The sequence below is a fragment of the Microcebus murinus genome, chromosome 1 (assembly GCF_040939455.1).
Source record: "Microcebus murinus isolate Inina chromosome 1, M.murinus_Inina_mat1.0, whole genome shotgun sequence".
Lineage (NCBI taxonomy): Eukaryota > Metazoa > Chordata > Mammalia > Primates > Cheirogaleidae > Microcebus > Microcebus murinus.
In genome coordinates, this window is record NC_134104.1 from 94995413 (window position 1) to 95016512 (window position 21100).

General features: G+C 31.8%; 1 protein-coding gene and 1 long non-coding RNA gene across 3 annotated transcripts in view; one reads left to right on the top strand and one right to left on the bottom strand.

The window, feature by feature from the left end:
• The window catches only part of LOC105881537 (uncharacterized), a 40064-nt gene extending 37727 nt beyond the window's left edge, over nt 1-2337 (bottom strand). The window contains exon 1 of the long non-coding RNA XR_012919745.1: nt 2210-2337. This is a non-coding gene — a long non-coding RNA (uncharacterized LOC105881537). The remainder of the gene's footprint in view (nt 1-2209) is intronic.
• The window catches only part of BCHE (butyrylcholinesterase), a 68256-nt gene that overhangs the window by 4220 nt on the left and 42936 nt on the right, over nt 1-21100 (top strand). For both annotated transcript variants that reach the window (XM_012783236.3, XM_012783237.3), the window contains exon 2: nt 2221-3745. In XM_012783236.3, coding sequence (XP_012638690.2) covers nt 2229-3745 — 1517 coding nt within the window. In that variant the 5' untranslated portion in view covers nt 2221-2228. The remainder of the gene's footprint in view (nt 1-2220; nt 3746-21100) is intronic.

Below are 21100 nucleotides of genomic sequence, written 5' to 3' on the forward strand. Positions count from 1 at the left end.
TTTATGATTATTCCTAGTCACATTATGCAGTCATAATGACATTTAGTCAACAACCCACCCTATTTTCACTGTACCTTTTCTATGCTTGGATAGGTTTAGATGCACAAACAACATACCATTGTGTTACAACTGCCTACAATATTCAATACAGTAACATGCTATACAGGTTTGTAGCCTAGAAGCAATAGGCTGTATCATATAGTGTAAGGGAGTGGTAGGCTATACCACCTACACTTGTATAAGTATAATACAGTCTATGATGTTTGCACAATGAGGAAATCACTAACAGTGCATTTCATAAAATGCATTACTGTCATTAAGCCATGCATGACAGTACATTTATTATAATTATAATAATACCTAAAAATTATGAGTATAGAAATTAATGTTAAAATATTATATATTTCAATAATATATTTTATTGATTTTGAACATCCAATTATATCAAAACTGAGAATAAAAAATAATAATATGTGGCTTGATAAAATATAGCAATTTTATGAATAGATATGTTTACATATATATGAATATTGATAAAATTAAGTATAGACATAGGTATAGATATATCCATTAAGTATCCAGCCCTGAACAAAATGCTATACACCATTGATTAATTGATTCAGATATTTGTTGGAATCCAAAAATACTTCCTGATCACTAGCTATCCTATGCCCATTGGTGAATGAAGCTGATTTAAACATCCAAATATTCTAGGTCTAGGACATAGGTATCGTGATAATTCCTTATTCTCTGCCTTGTAAGACAATCTCAATTAAACAAACAAGTACAAATGTTTGATGCTCATAGGATTAGTTTCTTGGTTGCATAGGTCGGATTTACAATTACAGCATCTGACAAAATAATAAAGGAAAGATTTTGTACATTTATGGACCTTTGCTATTATTATGTGGATGAGAATCAGCATTTGTAATTGACCATTTTATTTGAGTTTCTTCCAGTTATATAAAGATGTTATTTCTTTTAAATGATACTTTCTTTACATTTTTTGTCCTTCTTTATCACATGGAGTTGCAGAATCTTTTAAAAATTTTTTTGTTATTTAAAAGAGACTAAGGTCTGCCTTATAAGTTTTTGATAAAACTTTGCTCTCCCTAGTAGTCTCTTTATGTTATTAAATAAAAATTGTTTTATAAAATACAAAATACTTATGATTTTATAACTCACAAATATTACTTTTGCTTCTTCCATTTGTCCCCATATCCTCAAATTTCAGTTATTTTGTCCACTGTAAAAATAGAAGTAACTCTGGCTATGCTAACACATTAAACTTCATTATTTCCATATACTTTAATCAATTAACAAATTAGCATAACATTGTACATTGAATAAACCCAGGGGGTAAAAAGTTTTTAAGCCACTATCTTCTCCCACACATTATAATACCAGCCACTGGTTCTCACCATTGACATTGTAATTCAGATAGAGAAGCTTTTCATGGTTATTAAATTTTAGAGAAATTGCCTGTTATGTATACCAAGTTTTGCTTTTTATATTTTTCCATGGGCCTTTTTAGTGGTAGTGTGCTTGTTAGTTTTCACAATTTGTAGATAAATAATAGCTACTATATACTTTTTTTTACTTAATATTCTAGGAATAAACTGACTAAATTCTCTTCTGATTATAGACTAAGATTAGATAGAGGAAAATACCAGTAGGCCAAAAGGATCACAGAGAAGACAATGAAAACAGACAAGGACAATAACGGAAGTCTGTAGATTCTTAAAAGTTCTTAACATACTTCGCAGTTCTGTCAAGAGCCAGCCAACCATATTTTAGAGAATAAATGAGCTTATATTTTCTCCTCCAACAACGATAGAAATTATTTCTGACATAAGTAGACTACCGCTTATTTGTTGTTTTGGCAGAGATGTATATATATAGACAGAAGTAATATTATACAAGCCTACAACAAACTTTTTATTTAAACTACTAGTTCTTCCTTACAGAGATTTCGTAATAAATATCTCCAAAATGAAATATGTTTAGTTTCTATGTCATTTATATCTTTTCTAAATTGAAAACTGAAATTTCTTCAACTGTTTTCTATTTTTTTCTACATAGGCCTTTACAGTGGTAGTGAATTTGTTTTCATGACTTTTATTATTAATAATAACTACTATATTTTAGTTACTTATCATCAATAAAGTATAGCACTATATGCATGAGGCTGGTAAAACTTCCTACTTACCTCTCTTTCAGAAATCAACATGCATAGCAAGGACACAATCATATACATCAGATTTCTCTTGTGGTTTCTTCTGCTCTGCGTGCTTATTGAAAAGTCACAAAATGAAGATGACATCATAATTGCAACCAAAAATGGAAAAGTCCGAGGTATAAATTTGCCAGTTCTTGGTGGTACAGTAACAGCCTTTCTTGGGATTCCCTATGCACAGCCACCTCTTGGTAGACTTCGATTCAAAAAGCCACAATCCCTGACCAAGTGGTCTGATATTTGGAATGCCACAAAATATGCAAATTCTTGCTTTCAGAACATCGACCAGAGTTTTCCAGGCTTTCATGGATCAGAAATGTGGAACCCAAACACTGACCTCAGTGAAGACTGTTTATATCTGAATGTATGGATTCCAGCACCTAAACCGAAAAATGCCACTGTAATGGTATGGATTTATGGTGGTGGTTTTCAAACTGGAACATCATCTTTACATGTTTATGATGGCAAATTTTTGGCTCGTGTTGAAAGAGTTATTGTAGTTTCAATGAACTATAGAGTTGGTGCCCTAGGATTCTTATCTTTACCAGGAAATCCTGAGGCACCAGGGAACATGGGCTTATTTGATCAACAGTTGGCACTTCAGTGGGTCCAAAAAAATATAGCAGCCTTTGGTGGAAATCCTAAAAGTGTAACTCTCTTTGGAGAAAGTGCAGGAGCAGTTTCAGTTAGCCTTCATTTGCTTTCTCCAAGAAGCCACCCACTGTTCACCAGAGCCATTCTGCAAAGTGGATCATCCAATGCCCCTTGGGCAGTAACATCTCTTTATGAAGCTAGGAACAGAACGTTAACCTTAGCTAAATTTCTTGGTTGCTCTAGAGAGAATGAGACTGAGGTAATAAAGTGCCTTCAAAATAAAGATCCCCAAGAAATTCTTCTGAATGAAATATTTGTTGCCCCCTATGGTACTCTCTTGTCAGTAAACTTTGGTCCAATCGTGGATGGTGATTTTCTCACTGACATGCCAGACATACTACTCCAACTGGGGCAATTCAAAAAAACCCAGATCTTGGTGGGTGTTAATAAAGATGAAGGGACAGCTTTTCTAGTATATGGTGCACCTGGTTTTAGCAAAGATAATAACAGTATCATAACTCGAAAAGAATTTCAAGAAGGTTTAAAAATATTTTTTCCAGGAGTAAGTGAATTTGTAAAGGAATCAATCCTTTTTCATTACACAGACTGGTTAGATGATCAGAGACCTGAAAACTACCGTGAGGCCTTAGATGATGTTGTTGGGGATTACAATATCATATGCCCTGCTTTGGAGTTCACCAAGAAGTTCTCAGAATTGGGAAATAATGCCTTTTTCTACTATTTTGAACATCGCTCCTCCAAACTTCCTTGGCCAGAATGGATGGGAGTGATGCATGGCTATGAAATTGAATTTGTCTTTGGTTTACCTCTGGAAAGAAGAGTTAATTACACAAAAGCAGAAGAAATTTTGAGTAGATCTATAATGAAACGCTGGGCAAATTTTGCAAAATATGGGTGAGTACCAATTTTTATAATTGTTCTTCTCTCGTTTTGTTTGTTTTCTTTTTTTTGCTTAGCTTTACTTGGTCTCTAGTGTAGAGTTTATTAAAGGCACAGAAAAGTTCTAATTGTTTATTCTCTGTGTACCTAACCTGGCTTTGTTTTTTTATTATTAAGTGAATTTCAACACCTTGTGTCAGAGTGCTTAAAAGAAATTATTATCCTAAAACTTAATGGCAGATATTTTCTTATTTCATCTCTGAAATATTTCAAAGTACTTAACAATCTTAGTTAAAATTCATATGGAAATAGATGCTCGTCTTCAGAACTAAAAGTATTGTGATAGTGCTGTTTAACATGCAAGTTTATAATGTTCACAGACTTAGGAAATAGTAAATATATATCTTTCGTGCTCTTAAGCTTGGTACAGTAGTAGCTGATACATCAAGAAACATATCTCTGCCCAGGAAAATGAAGAGGCATGATGGTGATGGGGTTTGCCCTCAGATTAACCACATACACAACATTTGCGATTCTATATTTTTGAATATAGATAGGTTTGTTCTGAGCTCTCACATAACCTATGTTCAACTGGAAATATGAAGGTCCTCATGTTTAGCTAAGCTGTTGTCCACTTGAGCAATCTTATGGCTGACATTAGATAATCAGAGACATTACAAAAGCACAAATTTTCCAACATATGTTGTAAATATTGTGATAATATGTCTTCAAAAGACAGAAAAAATAACCATTTGGAATATATTTTCTAAAGGTATGCATATATCTATACAGAATAAGATCCTTTTTTTTTTGCTACATTTGTAACCCCAAAACAAATTTTATACATGACAGTAATTTATGCCAATGGAATAATAAAAAATAGAAATTCAGAAGTTTATTTTTAAAATAATTGCTTATATCAATCATAAATTGATTGTTACAGTAATTCAATCTGTCATGCTGCCTTTTATAATTAAACAGAATGCCAATAATGATATTATTGCTTTCTGGTTTTCTTCTCTACCATCCAATTGGAATTCTCTCTACTCCATATTACTTTGTGTATATTTTTACAATATCAGTTGTAAGATATAATTCTTCTCAATATTGTTTGATATTTATCCACTGTGTATAAAGATAAATTCTTCCACCTAACATTGAGGGTCCCCTACAATCTTGCTGCAGTCTTCATTACCCAACAACACCTGACTGCAGTGTAAGCCACTTTTTTCACTAATGCCAAAGATTTGAAGCCTAACTGAACCTTACAGTTTTGTGCTTCTTATGTGCCCTGTATAGACCTACCCCAATCTCTTAATAACATAGTTCTCCTTTTTATTTATTTATTTTTATTTTAGCATATTATGGGGGTACAAGTGTTAAGGTTACATATATTGCCCATACCCCCCTCCCCCCTTGAATAAGAGCTTCAAGCGTGTCCATCCCCCAAACGTTGCACATCTTACTCATTGTGGTTATATATACTCATTCCCTCCTCCCCCATCCCACCTTTTTTTAACGTCTTGACCAACTACACATTGATGTAACATATTATTTTTTTTTAATTTTTTTAATATTTTTTATTAATGTTTGGGCTATACCAGAAGATGTAACATATTACTTAATTCCTAGAGTTGCAACTACTTCAAACCTCTTTTTCATTTTCCCAGGAGTTATTTATGGTAACTTGTCTATATTATACCCTTATTTGTAAGCTGAACCTCCTCAACTATACTAAACAAGCTCTTGAAACAGAAACCGTGATTTTTTTTGGATATTCATTTAAGTACTGAGATGAGTATATATCATACTTAAATATTTGGCTAGTGATTGAATGAAAGCTGGTAAAAGCTAGTGTGAGTAAAAAGTATAATTTTATTGTTTCTTTAAGATATGTGGGTTATTATATTATACACATCTATGAAATAGTTTATGCCTTTTCAACATCAGTCTAAATTTCTGCTCAAGAAAAGAAGGATCATCACAATTTTAGAGCTGCATTAGAATTACTTTTATATCATTCTGTTCCCTCCCTAGAAACTATATCCATATTGAATCATTTGAATGGTTTTAATACTTTCTTAAAATTCTAGAGATTGTAAATAATTAAGTAGAAATGTTTCTTAAAATTGTTGATGCCTGAAATTGTCAATGGAGTTCATATTTTGCATATTGAAATCATGAAGGAATTTATATTTTCTCATTGCACAGTTGGGAACACTGAAAATCAGATACGTTAAATGTCTTGTTTATGGCACACACACAGCAACAGCTTAAAAAAGAGAATCTTTGACATTTAATAGAATAAATTATTTAATTCTAATCTAGTACTTCTTCTGTGATTAACATTCTAATGGAAAACGAATAAAGGTTAACATTTTAATTACAATAATAAATTCATATAATAGAGATTATAAACCTTAAAGGGTTAAAGTAAATTCTGTAAAGCAGTATAGCCATAACAGCATATTATTTTAGTAAATGATTTTCTTTACAATCTCTATTTGCACAGTTGAATAGAAATAATAATACATCATATGTATTAAGAGCTGACTTGATGGCAAACATAATGATAGCTCTTGGTGCTCATTATCTACTTTCAAAGTATATGTATGGATAAATATAGAGGCCTTTTATTTTTATTTTTAATTTGTTATTTTAGAATATTGTGGGGGATAGAAATCCTTTGGTTACATATATTGCCTTTGCACCTCCTGAGTCAGAGCTACAAGTATGCCCACCCCACCCCCAGACAGTGCACAAAGCATCTGTTAGGTGTTAATTTACCCATATCCTCCTCTCGCTTCCAATTGCCCAATCAGTACCATTAGGAAAAACAAGCACCACATGTACACACCATCAAATTGGTTTTAACTGTTCAACACTTAAGTGCACATATAGTAATAACATTCATTGGGTGTCAGACAGATGGGAGAGGGAAGACATGTTAGGTATATACACACCTAATGGGTGTGGTGCACACCATCTGGGGGATGGACACGCTTGAGCTCTGACTTTGGTGGGGCAAAGGCAATATATGTAACCTAAACATTTGTACCCCCACAATATGCTGAAATAAAACAAAAAATAAAAATAAAAATTGTTAATATACTCTAAAAATGTGTGTTCTTCAGTTATTTGATATGATGAGTTCTGTAAATTAATTAGTTCATAGTTATCAGGTCTTCTAATATTCTTTCTAATATTTTTGTTACTTGTTTAAAATACTGAGAGAAAAGTGTTAACATCTCTAACTACAATTATTTTCTTCATCTAGCCCTGCTTATTTTTTTTATCATTTTGTTTATGTTAACATATATATGCTATATTTGTTTATATATTCTGTGCACATTAACATTTATTTATTCCTGATAAATATACTGTTTTATCATTATAAAATTTCTCTCTTTGCCCTGAAGTTAGCTTTGTCTAATAGTAAGATAGAGTTTCTCGAAACTCATAAGTTTGAGAAATTCATAAATTTCTCAAACTTATGCTTAAATGATATATTTTGTTTCATCTTTTCATTTTCAATCCATCTATATTTTTAATGAATCCTTTCTTATAGTTGATGTGATTAATCCATTTGCATTATTTTTATATTATCATTTGCATTAATCCATCATTGATTAATCCGTTTGCATTATTTTATATTGTATTTATATTTATAATATTATATTATTATATATTATCCTTTATATATCTCATTCAGTTATACAAAACTCATTTTTCAGTTACTTTAGAAAATTTTATCAAAAATGTTTGAAAATTGTTTTAATTTGATTTTTTAGCAAACATTAAAAGTTGTTCTTTGATGACACTAAATGATATTCAAATTTGGTATCTTTAGCTATAGTGTTTAAGATTTCTTACAAAATAGAAGCCACAGTACAATTTAGGCCTTTTTTAATTGAAATTACTCCCTATATATATCCTTTATTTGCCCATATCTTTCTCTAATCCCATCTAAAAAATGAACTTAAAAACTTACCCAAATAGCAAGCAGGTCCATATGTGCATTATATCCAATATCCTATCACAATATGTTGAACTATCAATACAACATAAATGTTAGCCACCAGTCATTCATCTAAGCAATAACTTGATGGCCAAAAAATTAAATTAAACAGCACTTAGTGATGTATTGTCAGCACTATTCCAATGGTGGAAGAAATTGGTAAAATCAAACTTGGTTTATTACAGAGACCAAAATACTAAAAAAGGAAAATAAGTCAGAATACAATTAGTAGCATAACATAAAATAGAGGAGATCATTATTTCAAGCCTTCTCAGATTGCTTCCTACTCTTGCAGACAGCCTTTTCTTTATGTTTTCCTGACTGGGTTCTCTATTCAGAGCTTTTCAGTGTACAGTCTCAGAGCGAGCCATTCATAGGGCAGTTTCACAGTCTTCCAGATCCTGTGCAAGAACCACTCTGACATGTCCAGGGTTAGTCTTTCTACAGATCCTTTGTATATGTAATTTAGGCAAGTTACTAAAAATCCCAATTTTTTTCTTATCTTTAAAATGGGAATATAAATATACCTACCTTGTTGACATATTAAAATATACCTTAGCAATAGGGACTCCTCGCCAGTAAAAAAAGAAAATAATAATAATAATAATAATAATTCAATTCCTCCCCATGTCAGGCATAGACTACTTCAGTCTATTCTCATCATTTAATCTCATCTAAATTAAACTTGGCTTCCTCCCAAAAGTGTACCATTGTTTCATTTCTTGGCTCAAGCTAATTAATTAATCAATTAAGTTTTCAACCAAATAAAGGTAAACTCCAAAATTGAGGTAATTAACTTCTATATTTTTAGTGATAATTCATTTATTCAGAGCTTCTCTGAAATGGTTAATGTTTCCTAATGCCTTTTGCCAGAAATAAATGTTATGACACATCACTTTTAGTTTGTTCTATTTTGGTATCAAAAAACCAAAAGGTTACTAACAAAGTAATTTAAAAGTAACAACACAGAAGGATGTTACTTTTAAGGATGTTACACTTTAAGGAAATTTATCACAAAAGGAACAATTTATTAAATGGAACAAAAATGTATCATTAAACTTTTCAGTGCTATGGTTAACTGATCTGGAAAAAATAAATAAAAGCAGTTCTTAACTTTCATAATGGGGAGTAGATAAGATTAAATTAAATGTTAAGCCATATTTTGTTAATGCACATGATTTTTAAAAACAATTTGGACAATTTGAAAATAGGCAAGTTTCTATATACCAAATTGTAATTGTAATCATCTGAAAGTGAATATTTGATGATTTCTAGAAGTGAAAATTTGCTCTGATTTGACACACACACATACACACACATATACACACACATATACACCCCCCCGCCCCCAGGGAAAGGTGCTTCTTGGAAACAGCCATAATAACTTCATTATAGCACTTAGAAATACATTCAATAATGTATTTTTAATACTTTTAGAGTGAAGTTAATTTAATAATATTTATATTTAATTGGCATATTTATATATATTTACTTATATATTACACAAGAAACAAAGTGATTGAAATAATATTTCAACTTCACTTATTTCCCAAATGGGTTTGTTTTCTTGGTGTGCTATTTTCTTCTCTCTTTCAAAATCATTCTTTGTTTTCAAATGGCAGCAGTAAAACTGAAAAAGTTAAAGAAATATGGATGGAGAACCTGTGCTAATTTGTTCTAAATTTCTGTATAGGAATTTAGCCCGTATCTACACTCATTACATAGCATATGTGCAAATTCCTTTACCAAGAAATTAATTTTCAAATTACATTTGAATTTACTTTTCTATTATTAATGTATTTTACAAATTAATAAAATAAATATTCTAGAACTTCACTAAAATATATTTCTAAATCAGAGGTCTCCTTAATATAACAAAAGAATACCAGATGAAGATGCTCTTAACATGAACATTACCATCAAAATGACAAGGTATGAGATAGATGGTTTCTATTATTAGAATGGGAAAATGCTGAAATGATGAGACTATCTAATATTTTTAGACAAGAAAATTGTGGCCATAGAGGAAAAGTGAATTGCAGCTAATAGGTGACAGAACAAAGATTAACTGTGACTCAAGACTATTAACTTTTATTTCTTTGTATTATACATTTGCTAGATTGCCTTCATTGTGAATTATTAAACACAGTCATTAAGTATGCTTAGAAAATGCACTTTGTTGCAAACTTGTAATTGTAACATGTTAGCATGCTTATACCTGCCTGGTTAATGTTACAGAGGTAAGGGCAGAGAGAAGACTAAAATTAGATAGCATGAGATTTAGAGACAAGTTTAAGTTTGTGAAAGACTGTCATCTGGCTATCTAGTCCAATTATTCTCAGATTTATAATTAGATTTTCTGACAGATAACAGTTCATGTAGTTTCCAAAGTGAAGAAAAAAATCCTTACCCCCTGATTCTATAATTATTTGTGTTATATTATCATAATGAACCCAACTGGAACATTTTGATGACTTTGCAGAAGGGTCAGGACTCAAATCCCCGTGGACTTATTTTATTGCTATCATAACAGCATCAATGTTCCATCAATTCAAATCATTTTTCCCCTTAGGGGTTAAGTGAGGAATTACTCAGAAATGAATAAAACAAGAAATGCTAACTGCAGCATTCCTGTAACTTACCTTAACAGATAGAATATAAATGTTGGTAAAAAAAACAAACCCTGATATGCATTAGTGTAACGCATTTGAAAAGGAAAAATTACATTATGGGACAATTTAAAGTGTACATAAGATCACTTAAAGAACTATTTCAGAGTGCAGTAGTATTTTACCTTCAATGACAATAGAATGAGATGGAGAAACCAAATGTCCCCGAAAGAGTCAAATCCATAAAGAGAGCCATAAAACTAAGATATGTTTGACCAAATATTTCAGAATACTCTATCACAGTCCAAAAGGAAAAACCTAATGCATATTTTGTATGAGAGGGCTCATTAAAACATAGAAAATCATCTTTATGGGATTCATTTTCTTGGAAAATTTTAATGTGATTTGTTTTCTATGTTTTCTCAAAAGTTTTTTTTTTTTTTTTTCCAAGACAGAATCTCACTTTGTTACCCAGGCTAGACTGAATGCCATGGCATCAGCCTAGCTCACAGCAACCTCAAACTCCTGGGCTCAAGTGATCCTCCTACCTCAGCCTCCCGAGTAGCTGGGACTACAGGAGCGAGCCACCACACCTGGCTAATTTGTTTTGTTTGTTTGTTTCTGTTTTTAGTCGACTGTCTAATTTTTTCTATTTTTAGTAGAGATGGGGTCTCGCTCTTGCTCAGACTGGTCTCAAACTCCTGACCTCAAGCAATCCTTCCACCTCAGCCTCCCAGAGTGCTAGGATTATAGGCGTGAGCCACTGCACCTGGCCAAATGTTTTCTTTATTTGGAAAAATTATAGCATTCAGTCCACTTGTACATATTAAGTTTAGTCTGATATAAGAATTAATAAATCAATTATATTTTAGAAATGAATGTTATAATTTCAGGAATACACACAATACACACTTGCATAATGCTTCAAAACACCTTCCATGTACAAAGTAATATCTTAAATATGGCAAAGTAACAAAATACAGTTACCAAAATGTGAATTTAAATATTTTCCTGCATAAAATTTTCTGACTGTTCCTCAATTAGATATGACTAAAATATGTTTTGTTAGATTCATGAGTTCCAAGAAATATTGTTGCTCCATTTTTTCTGCCCAGTCAGTAACACTCAAGATCAGAATACTAAAAAGTATAACTTCATCCCCTCTATTTTCTATATTTTAATACTTTGTCCATACTCATTTATATTATCATAATAAGTACTGTCAACCTGATGGGATAATCTATAGGCATTGTAAATTAAATATGAATAGTAACTTATCTATAGAACTTTGTTACATAAAAACAAGTGAATTTTTATCTCATCCAAATTAAATTGAATACTTTTTTTGTTTTGTTTTGAGACAGAGTCTCACTTTGTTGCCCAGGTTAGAGTGAGTGCCATGGCATCAGCCTAGCTCACAGCAACCTCAATCTCCTGGGCTCAAGTGATCCTTCTGCCTCAGCCTCCCGAGCAGCTGGGACTACAAGCATGTGCCACCATGCCCGGCTAATTTTTTGTATATATATTTTAGTTGGCCAATTAATTTCTTTCTATTTTTAGTAGTGTCAGGGTCTCGCTCATGCTGGTTTCGAACTCCTGACCTGGAGGAATCCGCCTGCCTCAGCCTCCCAGAGTGCTAGGAATACAGGCGTGAGCCACCACACCCGGCCTAAATTGAATACTTTTTGACATATCAAAATAGTAGATTCCTATTACTAGAGTTAAAATATTAATTGGTAAAATATTATTTTTCTAATAAATCATTAAATATAAAAATAATACTTCAATGATGTCCTAAGTGTTCGAATTTCAGGTTATGCTTAAAAGCCATAGCACCAAACATGCTTTGTTGATGTGGTGGTTTGATATAGTTTCTAGAAGCATATTTTGAGAAAATATATGTTTTCTACATGTGGTTTTCTTGATATGGTTTCTAGAAGCATATATTTTGAGAAAATTATATATTTTGTCAAACTCCTCAAAACAAAACTCTGTTGTTTTTAAAGAGGGCTTCCTAATTTCAAGTTAATTTTTTTTGCATGATTGGATCAAATATTGTGATGATTTGTTTATTCATTCTTCCATTTATTCATTCAACAAATATTTTTGAAAGCACATATGCATCAAGCATTACTGAAGTAATAGGGATTTAGCAGTAAACAAAACATGGGAAAGAGGAAAAAGAAAATGAAAAACACCGGGCGTTAGGGAACAGAATTCTCCACCTTCAAGGGCCTTACAATCTAATAGAAGGAAAAAGACAATAGATGAATACATAAATGTGTCTTATAGTGATGAGAACTCTGAAAAAAATATTGAACATAAGAGCCTGGAGCATGATGTGTATGGAATGTGACATTATTTGTAAGGTGGTCATAAAAAGCCTCAGACTAAGTTAAATTAGAGCAGAGTGAGAGAGTATATCATGTGAATATCTAGGAGAAAAGTTTCTACTAAAGTATTAACGATGTTGCAAAACAGCAAAAAAGCTACTGTGGTTGGAATAGGTATGTGAAGGAGGTAAGGTCAGAGAAGTACAGAGGGCCAAGGCCAAGATATTAAGATTTGATACTTGGGTAAGTCTTTGGAATCTAACCTGAGTAAGATATTAAACCATGAATTATTCAGGGCAATAATTTGACTCAAACTTCACAAAGATATCTCTGACTGATAAGTATCCAAAGATGAAGCAGAGGAGTGAGTAGGCTACTACAGCAATCCAGGTAAGAAATAATGGTGTGTTGGATTAGGTAAAAGTGGAAAAAAATGGTCAGATGTGGGATATGAGAGAGTAAATGGTGACAAAGATGCTCCAAGGTTTTTGACTTGAGCCAACAGAAGAGTAGAGGTGACATTTTCAGAGATAGTGATAACTATGGGTGGATGTACTTGGAAAAGTGTGATCAAAAGTGCTATTTTAGACATTTCAAGTTTAAAGGGCCTATTTTGGAGACATATGGAGCATTTAAATTTCTATTCTGACATAGACTTCTGGAATTCAAGGGAGAAGTAGAGGCTAGAGAAATATAAATTGCATCTAACGGCATTTTGATGGTATTTAATGCCAAGAAAGGATTATATCACTCATGGAGGTTGTAGATAGAGTAGATGTCTGAGCACTCCAAGTTTAGTGAGCAGGAGGAGAAACAGGAACCAGCATAAAGAATGGAGTAGCCAAATGATTTGGAAAAGCATGGTATCCACTCAAGACCAAATAAAGAAAACATTTCAAGGATTGAATACTTGCATCAAATATAGAATGAAAACTATATGAAACTATATAATTGTGGGTTTGAAAATGTGGATATTATTGATAGCAAAGAAGTGATATTTTGATGGATTATGGGAACTAAAACTTTAATAGAGATTCAAATGAGAATGGAAGGAGAGGGATTAGAACTTGCAATTTGAGGCAATTCTTCTAGAGTTTTACTCTGAAGTGAAACAGGGAACTCAAGTCAGGGGATGCTGGAACAAGAGAAGTTAGAAGTTTTTGATTGTTTTGCTTTTTTTGTGAGAAATATTGCAATATATTTGTATGCTTATGGGAATCGTATAGTGATTAATGTGATTAATTTGGTTTTGTGTAAACACCATAACTATCTACCTAATTTTATTTATTTATTTTCTTTTTAGAGAACAGTGCTCATAAATATAATACAAGCCACTTGGTTAAAACTTAGGCCATTAGTAACTTGGACTATGTGGAGCTCAAATAAGGGGATTCAGGAGACAAGAAGCAAAGGCAAAATAAACATGATAACACCCTAGATATTCTGAACATCAAAAATAGCTATCACAGAAATATTTCTTTGATATTTATTTCACAGCAAAGATCATAGTGGAACCTATTGACTTATAGTATGCTCTAAATTCTAAGAGAATTATTTCTTTATTTTTTAAGATGATAGACAAATCAGAAGCATGAGTTTCTAAGGTGGCATAGGCAGGAGGCAAGCAACTTTATAATAGAACTTACAGGTTACAGACTAAGAGCAAGACAGGAAGCTGGGGTAGGGTTGGTGAAATAACCTTTCATATACAAGCTGGTTCAAATAGTGAAAATATGTCATGTACTGCCCTCTTTTTGTCCTTGAATAATCAAGAAAGCATTCTGTAATGTCTAATAGAAAGTTAATTTGTCAAAATAAAGTGAATATGGTCATAGTAAATATAAATGAGCTCTTAAGGAATACACTTCTCATTTAATATATAAACTAATAATTTAATCTCTCATGAGATCAGAATATTCTTAAGAAAGTACTGAACAAGTAATTTTTGGACTCATAATTTTAAACCTATAGTATTGTTAGTATTAATAATAACATCAAGTAACTCTATTAACTGCTAACATGTGATAGCTCCCTGCCTATCACTTCACTTTCATTATCACAGCAACACTCTAAGGATTTATTATCATCATCAACAGGTGATGATAAAGATATTGAGGCTTGAAGACTGAAACTGTTCGAAATCCCACAGCTGTTAGTAAAAACCAGAATTCTAAATTGACTTTCATGGTCTGATGGAGAAACCCAGGAACATCTTCCCTAAACTTTGCTCCCTCTCTAATAGAATTTTTGCATATCACTGTGGAAAGAATATAATAGAAATTATATTTCTTTTGTGATTTGTTCCTTTATCTCTAAAATGAAAGTGCTAATACCTATCTCCTGGGTCACTATGGAAATTTGAGAAACTATATGTAAAGTACCTGACGTTATTCAAGATATGTACTCTAAGTAAAGTTGCCAGATAAAATGCAGGACACTCAGTTAAATGTGAACTTCAGCTAAATAAGGAACTTTTTTTTTCTTAGTATAATTATGTCTCATAAGTCTGCATGTAGCATACTTATACTAAAATACATTTGTTGTTTAGCTGAAATTCACATTAAACTGGGTGTTTTGTTTTGCTTTGCTTTTGTTAAATCTACTAACTCTTACTGCAGTTTAACAGCCTACAGAGAACAGAAAGCATCCCCAAGGAGCAGGAGTTTGGCAATAGCTGAGAAATATGTCAGAGGGAAGTTAAGGGAAGTTCAGGAAAGGGCCCACAAGTTGGTAGGCACAACAGAAGGAAAAATCAGGACTCTGAAGTGAATGCTAGTTTTGACAACTGGATCAGGCCAGCAGGGATTGGAGAATGGGGAGTCTAAAGGAACAGGCTGCATTTATAAGATACTGGCTGCATTTCTGAAAATTGGCTGTGGAGCTAAGCAGGGCTCAGCATACACATTTCAGGTTTCCACTAAGGATTAGTGAGCTGAGAAAAGTAAGGATTAACATCATAAGGGCAAAAACTAATCTAAAGTATTGACATTATGATAAAAATTAGATTTCCTTCTCCCTTACCCTAAAACTCTAAAGTTTTGAATATGTATTTGCATTTATTTTATTGTTTGTATTTGGATTTTACTTTTATTTTATTTTCTACTAAAAAAATAACTTCTGAGAAATAAATGTTTCATAAAATGTATTCATAAAGACTTTGAACCATATTAATGAACTGTGAAATAAAAAATGAGGGAAGAATAACATAAATCAGAAAATATGTTATTTGCAGAATCTTCAAACTAATTCTATTTATACCACTAGACTTTATAATTCTCAGATTTCACTTTGAAATGATTTGTTACTATAAATAACCATTTCCAGCACTCTTAATTACTTAGAAAACAATTTATTCAGATCTTGTAATATAGGGAGTACTGCCTATATTTAACCCTTTAACTGCCATGTAAGTTGTATTTAACTCACACTAGTTTTGATCCCGGGGCCTTGTGAAGCAAAACGTGGGCAAAACCCTACAGTTGGTTCATGAAAATCTTATTGTTGTTCTTATTGTTACAATTAATATTGACAATTTAATTCTAAAAATGTGGATTAAATGATTAGAAGCCAATAAATTTGGTTTTCTATTTATCTTTACCTTTAAGTTACACGTAAGCCTGACAAGTCAAGAAAAACATATTACCCGTATGACCTATTTTTCAAGTTTACGTATTACTTTTTACATTACTAATTTTCAACTTCCTATGTGACTTTTTAATTTTAAAAACACATAAAACAATAAAATATAACAAATTTTTATTACATTGAAAAGGATCACTTTGTTTTGATGTTTTTATTATATTTTCATAATAAAACATCATGGCCCCAAGGGGGGAAAAATGTTTTTCTTTTCTAGTGTGGCAGTCAATGTGTTAATACAAAGAAACCATTGTGGAAGTCAAAGAAACCTAATGGTTATATATATAAAAAAATAGTTTCAAGGATGTACAAATCCCAGTCTTCTCCATGAATTTTGGGTTCAGACTTTCTATTATTTAGTCAAGCTTATATTAGACTATATGTAAATTTAAGATTTTTTTATCTTTACCTTAGGTGAGTTGTTTCCCATCTTTATTTAAATTATATTCTTGTTGTTTCTTTAATACAATGAAGATCACTATATATAATGAATAAATTAATAATATTAAAGGGAGAAATATGATTAACTTATAAATATAAAATTAAACTTTATCTTTGCAATTGCCCTTTCTTATGCTTGAAACTTTTACAGAAAATTTACTTTAAACTCATAAATTTATTTTTATTGTTTTAACTTTTTTTTCTTTATTTTTGTGAACCTATTCTAGGTATAAACATAAGATATCTATAAGTTGAAAATAATAAGATGATGAAATATCAAAATTGATCTTCAAGCTTCAGTGATTTAAATTATTCATTGAATAGAGAATAAAAAGAGAATAGAGAATAAAAGTTATAATTGTAGTAAAATAATGAACATAATTATTTGATTATTTAATAACTAAAAAAGAATATCAGAACGATTCTACCTACATATTAAAGTATTATTTAAATTTTATTGGCAAGTGGCAGTGTTTAATAATATGCCAAACACCAGTGATTTGTTAAAATTTTACAACTTCTGTTGTTTGATACCCAGTAATCTCTCTCTCTCCTCCCCTCACCCCCCCCCAAGCAGTCTCTCTTTTTACCACGTTTTTCTGGTAAAAACATTTTGAACTATAATCTTTACAGAAAAGATGATGGAGCAATTAGAGAGTTATGAGAATCCTGTTACATTATGAAGGTCATCCAAACATTTCTAGTCACTTACAGTGATAGATAAGGATAATGGTCTAGAAAAAAAATTTGGAAGAACTAATGCCAATGTAAAATGCTCTGGAGGGCAATCTCTAAATGACTATATGATACTTCTATATTTACAAAGACATATTTAAGAAAATACCTCTCCCACACTATTAGGATATACACCTACTCATAGCATAATGCTGCTTTCTATAAAATATTAGTTAAACATTTTTCATTATGGGAAACTACCACATTAAAAAGCTGCCCAAATAAATAACAATTATACTCTGGTAATTACCCAAAATGGATATTTTTATGTAATATATTTAATTTCCTTTTTATTTCTCTGGAGTTCTAAAATAGTTGAGTTCTAAATATAAGCAAAAGATGGATTTTCAAATGAAATAAAGATAATATAGAAAATTGAAAATGCTAATCTAAACTCAGTTTAAAAATTGAACTATTTGTTTGAAACCATACTATGATAGTTTTATAATTTCCGTATGTCTAACATGTGGTTCGATTACCATGCCAACAAGAACAAATAAAGACTTATACTCAAACATGAAGTATAGATGGTAATAAATACTTTTATCTGTTATGTCTTGTAATGGGACAATAAAAAGAAAACTAAAAAAACTTACAAGATCCAGTTTTTATATAGTTATGGATTCATATATAAGAAATCTTTGAATAAGAATATTATAGTATTTGTTTAATCTTTCCAAACTGATCAACTCTTGACAAAATTGTATATCTCAGAGTTGGTACTAGAGTGTTTAGAATGGAAAAAAGCCAAAAATATTTATTTATATGAATTGCTGTTTGTTCCTTAGATAATTCAAGTGGTCCTTTATCTGTTCTTGAAACTCAGTATTCATAGATTTTTGGATCCAGCCTGCAGATATTCTGAACTCTTGAACTGATCTACAGTACAAGGAATCTCTGGAGATCAAAGGATTAAAATGAAAGAAAAAAGGGAAAAAAAGGAGAAAACCTAAATTTACCAAGGTTTTAGTGTTAGACTAAGTGCTATCACATTTATTAACCCATTCAATTTTCATATTGGAATTGCTCTAAAGGTATTATTTTTATTAGTTAGATTAAAAAAACATAGGTAGAATTAATTTGGACAAAGTTAAATGGCTAGATCTTTGCAATTGTGAATTGTGCTGCTATACACATTCAAGTACAGATGTCTTTTTTACAGAATGTCTTTTTTTTTTTCCTTTGGGTAGATGCCCAGCAATAAGATTGCTGTATCAAATGGTAGTTCTACTTGTAGCACTTTAAGATATCTCCATATCACTTTCCATAAAGGTTGTATTAGTTTGCAGCTCTACCAGCAGTGTATGAGTGTTCCTATCCCTCTGCATCCACACCATCATTTATTGTTTGGGGACTTTTTAATAAAGGCCATTCTCACTGGAGTCAAGTGATATCTCATTGTGGTTTTGATTTGCATTTCCCTAATGATTAGAAATGTTGAGCATTTTTTCATATGTTTGTTGGCCATTAGTCTATCTTTTTAAAAAATGTTTTAATTCATGTCCCTTGCACACTTTTTGATAGGGTTGTTTTTATTTTTTCTTGCTGATTTTCCTGAGTTCTATAGAGAGTCTAGTTGTCAGCCCTTTATAGGATCCGGCGTGTGTATACCATGGAGCTCTACTCAGAAAATGATGGTGATCTAGCACCTCTTGTATTATCCTGGATAGAACTGGAGCCTGTTCTACTAAGTGAAGTATCACAAGGATTGAAAAACAAACACTGCATGTACTTACCATCAAATTTGTATTAACTGATCAACACCTATGTGCACATATAGTAATAACATTCATCGGTTGTCAGGCAGGTGGGATTGGGGAGGAGGGGATGGATATATACACACCTAATGGGTGCATTGTGCACCGTCAGGGGGATGGACATGCTTGAAGCTCTGCCTTGGGGGGCAAAGGCAATACATGTAACCTAAACATTTGTACTCCCATAATATACTGCAATAAATAAATGAAAGAAAAAAGTTAAATGGCTAGCTATACTTTTAAATGGGCTTCTGAACCCAAGTCTTTCTTACCCCCAAACCCATTTCTTTTCACTAGATCATCTAACCACCTTGTCACTGTAGATTTTACTGTTCTTCCAATTATTTTTTAATCCCACTGTGTTCAGTACTTATTCACATTTCTGTGGTTAGGCTGTATCTCTACATGATAGGGAGGTAAAACAATGATTATTCATGTATCCCACCATCTTGTTGAGGAAGTACTAAATCTTAATTATCAGGTTAAATTTTCTTTATTTCAAGTATACAAATTAAAAATGTAATGTTGAAAACATAAATCCAAATAAAATTCTCAAAGAGGAAATCAAATTAATTTTGCTGCCGTTTTAATGTTTTCTGGTAGATGCAGAGAATTCAGTAATTCCTGGAATATTATCCTTGTCTGTTCATGCCAGCCCGCCCTCATGTTTAATATTATTATATTATTTCCCCATTTATCCCACATTCTTACATCCCACACACACATTTACACCCCTCTATTAGGCACATTTGCATACAGATGAAATATCTGTTCATGAATATATAAGTAGGTATGTTTTCACTTTTATTTTAGACTGGTGCCCTTTGGTAATTTAGATAGAAGATAGAAGCCTTAGACTGCATCTGCACATACAAAATCATTTCTAATTTCAACCTTCTGTTGGGGTATAACTGCTTACTAAATGGAGAGATCTAAATCCCTCAACTTTAGATTAGTTGGCAATTTGACTCTTCTATTTTTCAGGAAGATAGCTGCAATTCTCAGGTTGTTATATCCTACTAATTAAAATTTGATACCACTGTTGTCATGGCTGAGTTTTAAAGCACAAAGATTTATTGTATCTTAAATATCAATTGGGTAATGCAGCTTCATTTTATCATCACTATGCAATAAATTTTAGTCAATTTAACTTATAACTCAAAGAAAATGAAAAAAGGAAAAACAGGATATTTCACTTGACTGCATGTTTTAGTCAGAGTTTTAATATATTAATCTTGAGCCAGCTGCTTCTGCTCTTCCACAAGTTCCCCCTCAGTCCTATCTGCTAGTCTTGTTACAATGTGTCCTTTGAGTTGAAAGTGCCACACCAGTTCTTCATTTAATGATATACTAAGTAATAAAATTTTAAAAAGAGAATAACAATTTGTCTCAAATACTGCTAAGGAAGCAATGTTAATAAGTTAACTATTAATTTCAAATGAAAGAATTTTATTCTCCAGATGGCCACCAAACAGAGCTGATGAACACAATGTGTTCTCATTCCTACCAGCAATTTGACTAATGGTGTTTGTTTTGCTATTTTTCCTATTTCCTATCTTATTTGTCATGCCTTTAGTACTTGATTTGAATAGCTCACCATCCTAGCCTAGCTTCAACATAGAAAGCTGGCAACAAAACAGCACACTGAAGGACAAAATTGAAACAAATATTATAAAGTGATGAAGTTAGGCAAAGTGCTCAGTGAGTCTCTTAAAATATAACTACCAGCATACACAGAAAGGAAATGCATGTACTAGGTATCTGGATTCTGCTTGGACACTATATATGGTGTCTATTGAGATATTCTGAGTGGGCATAACTTCCCTAGTAGGAAAAGT